The 11,336-nt window shown below is 29.9% G+C and overlaps 1 protein-coding gene across 2 annotated transcripts in view; it reads left to right on the top strand.

Moving 5' to 3' along the window:
• Positions 1-6,829: 6,829 nt before the first annotated feature.
• Positions 6,830-11,336, top strand: part of LOC136079940 (microtubule-associated proteins 1A/1B light chain 3A-like) — a 43,534-nt gene continuing 39,027 nt past the window's right edge. For both annotated transcript variants that reach the window (XM_065796607.1, XM_065796606.1), the window contains exon 1: positions 6,830-6,985. In XM_065796607.1, coding sequence (XP_065652679.1) covers positions 6,934-6,985 — 52 coding nt within the window. In that variant the 5' untranslated portion in view covers positions 6,830-6,933. The remainder of the gene's footprint in view (positions 6,986-11,336) is intronic.

The following is an 11,336-nucleotide window of genomic DNA, read 5'->3' as shown; positions in this document are numbered from 1 at the left end:
ATTAAATTAAAAAGACCTTTTTATAATCTTCAAGTTCCTAATTTTGAAATAAATATTGAAGTTGTTGCATCAGTTTAATTATTTTATATATTTTTTGAATTTTTCATCGTTCCAAATTTAACGATCGCATGCTTTATTTTTGAACACCTTTTAATTCATTTTTGAAGTCTAACTTGACAAAGTCAGCGTGGAATGTAAGAAGCGAACTTGAGTGAAGTTTGCTCGAATTTTTTTTTGAAGTCTAACTTAATAAAGTCAAGGTGGAATGCAAGAAGCGAACTTGAGTGAAGTTCGACTTGAACTTTGAAGTCTTACCTTGTCAAGTTAGAGTTATAATGCGTAAACGAAACTTGAAAATTTCAAGATCGCGCTTGAGAAAGTCAAAAACTTAAAAGGCGCTGATTTGAAGGTGTTATCAAAAGAAAAACTTTGCATCCAATAGCGTCAGAGTATTCGAAAATGGAAAACCTTTTAAATTAAGCAAATTAATTTTATACTTTAAATAATACTTCTCAGTTTTATATCTTAAAATATTAACCTACAAAAATAAATTAAAAGATGTTACAAAAATAATAATTTTAACTTTTGTATTTATTTTTATGAAAACTTTGTAATTTAATAAAAAACACTGTATTTAAATGAACATGCTCGTTTTACCTTCTATTTAGTCCAAGGCTCTAACTACGACGTTGCCCCTTAGTTTGAGCCGACTTGTATCGTTGAAGTGACAGGAAGAGTAAGGCCATTTGGTTCAATATATGAATTAGAGAAAAAGTTTTTTGCATTTATTAAGTTTATAAGATAAACAATTAATTTCGGCTAAACAAATCTATTTATTTTTCGAATTTAAGTAAAGGAGAGGAAAAGAAGACTGGTGAGACTGACTAAATCAAGCTCTAATATCCTAACCAGAGACAACATTTTAAAAATATACTTATTTTTGAAAAATCATCTAGTCGTTCTAGCCCCTTGAATTTTTTTGCTTCTCTGCACGTGATTGGGGTCATCAGGAAGTGACACTGAGGGGTGACACCAATATGAATGAAAAGCAAATAAGACAATATGAGTTTTTTTCAAATTCAAATATGAATTTTTTTCAATAAGAGTTTTTCTCAGAAATTTCTAGATATAGAGGACTTTTTTAGTTTCACCCTTCATCTGCTAGTCTAGAGGGATAACAACAAAATTTTACCTCTCCTGGGTAATACCAACCTTAACGACGCCACTGATTGGTGTGAACGTAGATATTATTGGTCTTACACGGTGCATAGGAACATACTCTAAGACCTTGCAACACATCCCCAGAGATTTTATTTTTAATTATCATTAGAAAACATTTCCTCATTCAAAAAATGTAAACGACAACTTTTTTTAGTGGGGGCTTGGGGAGAAAACACACATTTTAGGGCAGTGCCCAGGAATTTTGTTGTTTAAGATAGGTAGCTAATAGCATGGGGCATACTCAAATTTTTAGTATGTTGATACTGGTAGCAAATGAGGATGACTTGCAAAAAATTAAGGTAATTGAAGCTAAACCAACCCCACCCCGATCCCTAATTGCCCCCTTCCTAGAACTACGTCTCCTTTAATCGTAAATTTTTTTTTGTTCTATCATAAAGTAGATCAAAATTCATCGACAGATTTCAAATTTTATCAAAAAATCTCTTTTCGTTTAAGATTTATAACAATGCAAAGCCTAAAATTACCCCCTGAAATAACCTTAAATGGCCTCAACTTTTAAAGGAAAAATTTTTTTTTGATGTAATTTGAAATCTGTCGATGAACTTTGATCTAGTTTAATATAAAACAAGCAAAAAGTTGAAAAGTGTTTTTTGGAACCATACCCTAGGGGGGATTTGGGGAATCTTCTCGAACACCACAAAATCATGCCTATGCATTTAGATTTTCAGAAATATTTGTGATAGATTTATCAATTTTATTTTTTAAAGTTTTTAAAAATTTTTGTTTAACATTAAAATTTACAGACGGATAAGTAATTTTTATTACTTTCTATTTACATTTTTATTGAAATAAAAACAAACCAAAGCAACCTTTAATTATTAACAATTAGTAAAAGTTAGCAGTTGCTAATTGTTAACAGTTGCATAATAACTCTTTGCACGCGTTGATATACGAACTGAAAGCATGTTTTTAGCCATTATATTGACATGTGTTTATAGGCATTATATTGACATTTGATTGATATAACCAATATATCATGCCAATATTATCAATCCATATCAGAAGTTTTTATTTGAAGCATTCATTTAAAATGCCTAAACATGCAAAAGAACATAGTGATTTTGTAAAAAAATTTTGCATTTGCTGCTTCAGGAAAGGCACGGATTTAAGACCAATAAAAAACCCTGAAACAACTTATTTAAATCTAAATAAAAAGAAAAATGACTACTCAAACCTTATCAAAACTATATTCTGGAAAGATTATTCAGCGGGTAATCCTGACCTTCCTACCATGCTTTGCTCAAAATGTATAAAAAAGCTTGCAGGGACTGATCCTTACTTCATTATGCGGCCGTGTTATGAAGGTAATTATAACTATATTGATGTTTAATTTACTTCTTTTAAAATTTAGTTTCGCTATTTTAGTTATTATAGTTGTCATACAAGTGCTATAAAATTTAGACCTGAATACCAGAGTTATTAGAGGGAAAAAATGTGAATGTTTTATTTGTGAAAATGGGCGCAAATCAAAAATGGAAAAAATATTGGCCCCAATGGTTCATTGTGTTTCGGGAAAGCTTGTTTATCAAGGCGCTGAAGATGTTTCAAATAAACCTGCAGAAAGACTAGTTTGTCAACATTGTTATGAAATATTTTTATGTGGTGCTTCTTTTTAGAAATGTATATAAACTTAGATCATTTATGAAAAATAAAAAGGTGGAGTTTGATTTTTATGTGGTAATTATGTATACTTGACACATATTGATTTGACTATTGATAATGAAAATTTGGTTGTTCTTGTATTAAAATAATGTTGAAACAATGTTTTTTTTTTTCAAACTTTTAAAGTATCTCTTTATACACATTATCTAAGCACCTGCCAAATTTCAGAAAAAAATATTTTGATGCAGGAGGTGCTGCACTTTTTGCGCCTAAAATCACTTTTTCCGAATTCTGTAATAGGGAAGGGGGAGAATTAGATTGGAAATCTCATTAGTCTAAATTAGTCAATAAAATAAGTGCTATAAAATTTAGACCTGAATACCAGAGTTATTAGAGGGAAAAAATTCGAATGTTTTATTTGTGAAAATGGGCGCAAATCAAAAATGGAAAAAATATTGGCCCCAATGGTTCATTGTGTTTCGGGAAAGCTTGTTTATCAAGGCGCTGAAGATGTTTCAAATAAACCTGCAGAAAGACTAGTTTGTCAACATTCCTGTACGAAATTAGAAAGGCAAAAGAATTTGACTGCCATTGTAAAATCAACATCCCCAACAACGCAAGGAAAAGTTCTGTCCAGCTCTATCAAAGATTTCAACACAAATGACTTAGAAAACACCTTAGTTTTGAAAACCTTTGGTCCGAAGCAACTCACTGTCTCTTTCGGAAAGACTGAGGTTAAGAAACCTTTCTTTTCTTTAGATAAATTGAACAAACTTCAATTAAAACTACATTCCAGGTAAATTTTTGTTGCTTAAAAATACTTTTAAAAATAAATTTGTTATGAGTTTAAAGCCAATTTTTGTAATAACTTTATTATGATTTATAAGTAATCGCAACATGATTGAAGTTGCACGATTTCTGAGAAGTGAGGCAGGACGAAAAAGTGTGGAATCCGGTTTCAATATTAAACTGATTGAGAACAACGATATAATTGGAAATTTATTCAATTGTGATAAACTCCCATTGCTATTAAAATTAAAAGAAAGCGAAGAGGTAAGTAAAATATTTCCAAAAAAATTATTTTATAGCTAGATTGCAATTTGTATTATTCATTTTGATTTTTTATGAATGTATAGTTGGTAGAAAAAGATACTCCTATTGTGTATTGCAATGACATTGTAGAACTCGTAGCAATGGTACTTCATCACAGAAGTCAAGAAACAAATGATGTTGATATCAAATTAGGTGTAGATGGAGGGCAGGGATTTTCTAAAAGTTACACTGACAATAACCCTAAAACCAGAGTTAAAAAATAATAAAATTCCAGAGAAACTGAGCAAGAGTGACGGATATGCGTGCAAAGATTTTAAAGATTCAAGCGTCCACAAAACTATTATATTGGCCATTTTGCCTTCATTGAACGAAAAATACCATAACTTGCGGTTAATATTGGATAAGCTAAACATTTCATCCTTAGATTACACAGTATCTGAAGATCTAAAGATTTTGCTTCAAATGGTTGGAAAACAAACTGCAACATCAAAACACCCTTGTCCGTTTTGCATGACGTCATCTCCTGACTTTCAAAAAGCTGATCATTATACTCTAGAGTCTTTGTGTACATTGTACGACCAATGGATGGCTGATGGTGCAAATTTAAAAAAAGCTAAAAAATACACTAATGTTGTTAACTCCCCTTTATTAACAGGCAACAAAAACAAAAAAATACTAGAACTTGTAAATATTCCTGGACTACATATACTGCTAGGTGTTGTAGACAAAATTTTAAAAGAGATTGAAAAAAATTTATTTGAAAACAAGGAGTGTGGGTTACAGTTTGTTAAATAATATCTGTCTAAAATAAACATCTGCAGAGTGTCCTACCAAGGGCAGCATCGTTTGGAAGGCAATGCTTGTCATAAATTGCTTAAAAACATAGACAGCTTTGAACTATTTTTTCAAGAGTTTAGTCTTGGAGTTTCCGCTGCCAAATATATTAAGGAACTTAGAGATTTTGAAAAAATAGTCCATGGTTGTTTTGGAAAATCATTAAGCTCTACGTATGTTAAAGATCTAGAGGAGTTCTCTACGAGCTATAGAAATCTAAGGGCTACAATTCCTTTGAAGGTACACATAATTGAGCAACATGTTATTGAATTTATCAACATGAAAGGTGGAGTCTTTGGTATGATAAATAACTTTTAAATTTGATTAAAAATAATTTATAATCTTAGTAATTAAATACTCTATTTCAACAGTTGAATCGTAAAATTTGCATAATTTACGACGAATATCTATTAAATAAACTTGCATTTCTTTTGTACTTCTACTGTTCTATAGGCTTAGGTTACTGGACTGAACAAGCTCTCGAATCCATTCATCAGGATTTCAATCAGTTTTGGCGAATGAGAAAAGTTGGAGAGCACAGCCCAAACTATATAGAGGTGCTGAAAAACGCGGTTGTTGCTTACAACTACAAGCACTTTTAAAGTACCTTTCTATTTGCAGGAATGTAGTTTGTAAAAAGTAAAGTGTTAAATCTCCTATGAACAAACATTTAGTATGACTTTGAAATGTAAAATATCAATCATAATGTAACCATAAAAATCAGAGTTTTTTTTTTTACTGTAATAAATAATTGTAGCAAACCCTTCTCGACCCCTTATAGCCCTCCCCGGGCTATGGTTCCAAAAAACACTTTTCAACTTTTTTATATTAAACTAGATCAAAGTTCATCGACAGATTTCAAATTACATCAAAAAAAAATTTTTCCTTTAAAAGTTGAGGCCATTTAAGGTTATTTCAGGGGGTAATTTTAGGCTTTGCATTGTTATAAATCTTAAACGAAAAGAGATTTTTTGATGAAATTTGAAATCTGTCGATGAATTTTGATCTACTTTATGATAGAACAAAAAAAAAAATTTACGATTAAAGGAGACGTAGTTCTAGGAAGGGGGCAGTTAGGGATCGGGGCGGGGTTGGTTTAGCTTCAATTACCTTAATTTTTTGCAAGTCATCCTCATTTGCTACCAGTATCAACATACTAAAAATTTGAGTATGCCCCATGCTATTAGCTACCTATCTTGAACAACAAAATTCCTGGGCACTGCCCTAAAATGTGTGTTTTCTCCCCAGGCCCCCACTAAAAAAAGTTGTCGTTTACATTTTTTGAATGAGGAAATGTTTTCTAATGGGGATCTGCTGCAAGGTCTTAGAGTATGTTCCTATGCATCGTGCTTAGTAATTTATTACCCCTCAACACGCCTCCAGTTAATCTTTTTTTAGTAAAATTTAAAAATCAATGTTTTTGAAATAAAAGTTTGCAATGAAGAACTCGAACATGTGAGTATAATATTGCTTTTTTTATATTGTAGTTACTCTTTCAATTTTATTGAAGTTACTCTTAAAACATGAAATTAAATTGGCATTAGATTAATTAAAAGAAAAGCATTCAAATAAAGTTGTTTCATCAATAGATGAAACGCAGCCGAAGCGTAGTGGTTAGTGGTTCGGGGTTTGACGCCGGCTCTAGTCCAATAAGCGACTTTGGAAATGAAGGAGGTGTGAACTTCCTGGCTCTTCGCTGTGCTCTTTGATAAGACCGTAAGGAAATCTAAGAGTATCTTGATAAACAAACAAACAAACAAAAAAAAAATTATAAGCATTAAAAGCTTAATTTTGCACGCTAATATTAAAAAAAAACTAACTCATTCACTTTGTTAAAATAAGTTAAATACATCTGCAAACCCCCACCACATGGAAGAGGATTCTCTTTCCAAATCTTTCCCTTAGTATACTTCCTAATATTACTCCCAACAATGAATCCTTAATACTTATGAACCATGCTTTGCACGACCCACCTATTGTATTACTAATTCAAAGGGTGGGTCATACAAAGCATAGTTAATACCACAAATACTATTAGCGTTGGAAATCAATGATAAGAAAAAACAATTTGAAAATCTGCGCATGCGCAGTTTTTAAAAAATAAAATCAACAGTACAGATGACGGCTTGCTTAATGTAAACAACCGTTTTTTGTGATAATATAAATAGATGCAATGCTTAATAAATTTAATAAAGTTTAATTATGGCTCAAAAGTATTTATACGAGAAACCTTTTAAAGATCGAAGATGTTTCAGTTAGTAAATCCAAAGCATTTTTATATATATTATATATTTGTCATAAACTGAAATTTTTTTTTAATTTTTGAAAATTAAGCTAGATTATTTTATTTGGTAATTTAGTCCCATTTATACCTATAAATTAGTTTAATAAATCGCACCTAATGAATGGATAAATTTAAAAAATATGCACTGACGCTTTTGCATTTGTAAAAAAATCTTATTTTATTCTTTATCCATTTATTCTACATAGCCACACACAAAGTCAGTAGCTATGTGGTCTACATTAGCTATGTAGTTTACTGTCTACAGTAGCTATATAGTTCTACATTGTAGAATAATAACTAAAAGTTATTTGTTGTAACCATCTTAAATTTGGAATTTGTGATAATTACATTTCTTTATTATGATAAAATATTTGTATAGTTGTTTATGAAATAGTTATGAAGAATACACCAAAATGTTAAATCAAATAAGCTTCCTGAAAAAGTTTTCAGTAGAATCTGTATAGCCAAGAACAGAAAACAAACTAGTTAAAGTTAATTTTTTTATTTGGATATCTATTAAAAATATCTATTGAAATGATAAAACTTGAAAATAGATCTATAGGTCTTGAAGCTTAAATAAAATTCTTTATTTTGATATTAAAATTAGGCATGCAAACATCACACTTTACGCAGTCGAAAGTAGTGCAAGAGAAATATTTTTATGTGGTGCTTCTTTTTAGAAATGTATATAAACTTAGATCATTTATGAAAAATAAAAAGGTGGAGTTTGATTTTTATGTGGTAATTATGTATACTTGACACATATTGATTTGACTATTGATAATGAAAATTTGGTTGTTCTTGTATTAAAATAATGTTGAAACAATGTTTTTTTTTTCAAACTTTTAAAGTATCTCTTTATACACATTATCTAAGCACCTGCCAAATTTCAGAAAAAAATATTTTGATGCAGGAGGTGCTGCACTTTTTGCGCCTAAAATCACTTTTTCCGAATTCTGTAATAGGGAAGGGGGAGAATTAGATTGGAAATCTCATTAGTCTAAATTAGTCAATCATAGACTAGTTTGGATTAAAGACATTGCCTTTGACTCAACTCAAAATTATCATATTAATAAAACTATAAATTTTAACATGATTAATATTGTATTTAATTTTTGTAGTACTATAAAAATTTTAATTTTTGTAGTACTATAAAAATTAAATACAATATATAGTATATACTATATAGTATACAATATATAGTACTTACTATGTAGCTCACTTATTAAATTTAAGAACCATTAGTTACACGTTATCATTATTTAACAACAGTATTTTATAGCATTAAATATCATAGTTATAATTCATAACTATAATGTTGTTTATAATAATAGTAACTAATTATTAAGTTTTATTAGATTTTATGATTATAATAGTATTGTTTTATTAATAATAGTATTAATAATACTGTTATTAAATTATTATTATTATTATTATTATTATTATTATTATTATTATTATTATTATTATTATTATTATAAGTATTATTAGCAACATTATTATAATGTGTTAAATAGTTAAAATGTATTATAATATATGTATATATGAAAGAAAAAATTGCTGCCCATCCTAAACCAAAGTCAAAGACAAGCCTCATTCTACTTCATAGTTTTCACCTTTTTGTGCAGCTGCTATATCGTAATCATTTTTTAAAAATCTTTTTAAAAGAACTCTCTTTAGAACAAACACCTATTTATTATTGCAAAAAATCTATGTTAAAAAGTGTTGTCTGATGCTAAGCTCCATTATTCTCAGTTCACTAAATCTTGTATCTTATCTTAGAAATCAAGCTCTAGAGACTTTCAGAAAATCTTCAACAGCGTCATTAACAAGAGTAGGCCTAACATTCCATATTTCATTCATGGGACCAATCTTATTACCTCTCCCAAGGATAAGGTAAAATAATTTGCAAAGAACTTTCCTCCTAATTCGACTCTTGAATCTTATGGCCATTCTCTTCCTTCCATTTCAATTAAACAGATTAATCCACTGTTAGACATTCTAATCACTCCAGCTTTTAGTCCAGACAACATTTCTGTCATAGTCTTACATAAGTGTTCTCCAGAACTCTTTTCAATTTTCTCTAAACTATTTAATAAGTGCTTGACTGGATTTTATTTTCTTACCTGCTGGAAATTTGGATCTGTGGTTCCAATTTTTAAAAAATCTTGAGGACATTCTGATCCCTACAACTATCGTCTGATGAGTCTTCTATCTGTTATTAGCAAGGTCTTTAAGTCTTTGATCAATAAATTTCTAACATCCCATCCTGAGTCAAATAACTTACTGTCACACAATCAATACAGTTTTCAATGCTCTTGCTCTACGGCTGACTTGCTAACTGCTGTGACTGAAAGATTTTATTGTGCATTAGATGAAGGCAGAGATGCTAGGGCTATTGCTCTTGACATATTTAAAGCTTTTGACAAAGTTTGGCATGCTTGTCTTCTCTATACGTTTGCTTCATATGGTGTGTCTAGGAAAGTTCTTTAGAATATTGAATCATTTCTTTCTAACTGCTTTATTAAAGTCATCCTTGAAGGCCAACACTTTTCTTTATTTCCAGTAACTTTTGGTAACTCAAGGTTTTATCCTTGGTCCTGTTTTGTTTCTTATCTACATTAATGATCTTTCTGATAAGCTTGCATCTAAATTAGATCTATTTGCTGATAACCCAACTTTATATTCATGTCTTGCCAAAAAGTCTTCTTTTTTTGATCGCTTAGAACAGGCAGCCAATCTTGAATCTGATTTCATTTCTGTTATAGATTAGGGTTTGCTTTGGCTTGTGAGTTAAACTCCAACAAAACTCAGTTGTTTACTGAAAACAATAATTTCAATACTGTCAACTCAGTTGTTTACTGCAAATGGCTATTGCAATACTGTTGCTTCTCTTTATCTAATTCCATTCTCTACCATTCCTACCAAATAATGGTGGGCTAGTTCTTTTAATTATGCTCTTTCTATTTTAATCAAAGTCCAAAAATGCATTGTAAATTTTGTTGGGCCTGCTTTAACTGCCAAGCTTGAGCCTCTCTCCCATCATCGTAAAATTGCATCTCTTTCTCTTTTTTTTAAATACCATCGTAGTTGATGCTCAAAGCAGTTATCATCTCTAGTTCCATCAACCATAACTCATTCTCGTTTAACTAGTCATTCAGTGATGTTATATTCTTTTACTGTATCCACTCTTGCATGCTCTAAAATCTTTTAGTTTTTTTCCCTGCACTTCGATGTGAGGGTATAACACATCCTAGAATCAAAAAACTTTCTTTCAAATAAATACTTTTACATTAATTAAAACAAGTGATACTCGTATAAAAAGTAAAAATTAAACTTTACTAACATTCAAATAAATACTTTTACATTACAACATATATTAGAGAATGGTGCATGCACTAACTTAGCGAGTGGAGTGTTTATACTCCTCCCACTAACCACCCAACCCTCTCCCACACAAAAAAAAAAATGCCCGAAAATAAATATTTTTTTACCCTAACATATAGAATATTTCAACAACATAAATATTTGTATCGCAATCTAAAATGAGAGAAATTCCTGTCACCCTATCCATTTTCTTGAGGAAAAGGATGTTTTTCCTCTCCCCCAAACCTGAAAAAATAATGATTTAAAAATGGAAATATATATAATTTGAAATGAAATTTGTAAAATTTGAATTTGCTAGTTGTTAACCTACTTAAATCATTTGGCTATTAAAATTAATGATTAATTAAAATTATATTAAAATGGAAATAATAATTCAATTTCTGTTTGATGAGTGTATAAGTATTGAATTTGGTAACTTTTCTTTGGCATTACCCAATAACTATCAACAATCGCAAAGTTGCCGTCACTTTTTTAAGTACCTCTATAATAGTAAAGGAAAAATAAGTATTATAGTGTGAATTCGAAATTTCTTCCACTGCAATAAGACAAACAGAAATCATATTTTCAAGCTGCTTATCAATGAAGCATAAATTTATTACTGATTGTAAAATATTTCGGATAAAAAGATTTCCAAAAAATTTGCCAATCTACAAAACAATGCATTTGGATTAGATTTGCAATTTTTATTTGTTTGCATAACAACCTTTGCAAAAGTGTATAAAATTTGATATTTTACTTCTCTAATGGTGAGAAAATGCTTAAACTCCTTAAAGTGTTGCATAAAAATAAAAGAAACATGAGAAATAACACTAAGGCAATTACCACAATACCTTAAAAAAAATGAATGAAAAGCTGCCAAAACAAAACTTCAATTTTGCTTTTTACCCTGTCATAATTTAAATTTTCTTACACATATATGATGTTCTTTCTTGTT

Source organism: Hydra vulgaris, chromosome 05 (assembly GCF_038396675.1).
Source record: "Hydra vulgaris chromosome 05, alternate assembly HydraT2T_AEP".
Lineage (NCBI taxonomy): Eukaryota > Metazoa > Cnidaria > Hydrozoa > Anthoathecata > Hydridae > Hydra > Hydra vulgaris.
Note: the sequence above shows the minus strand (reverse complement) of the source record. Positions and strands in the feature narration are given on the sequence as shown.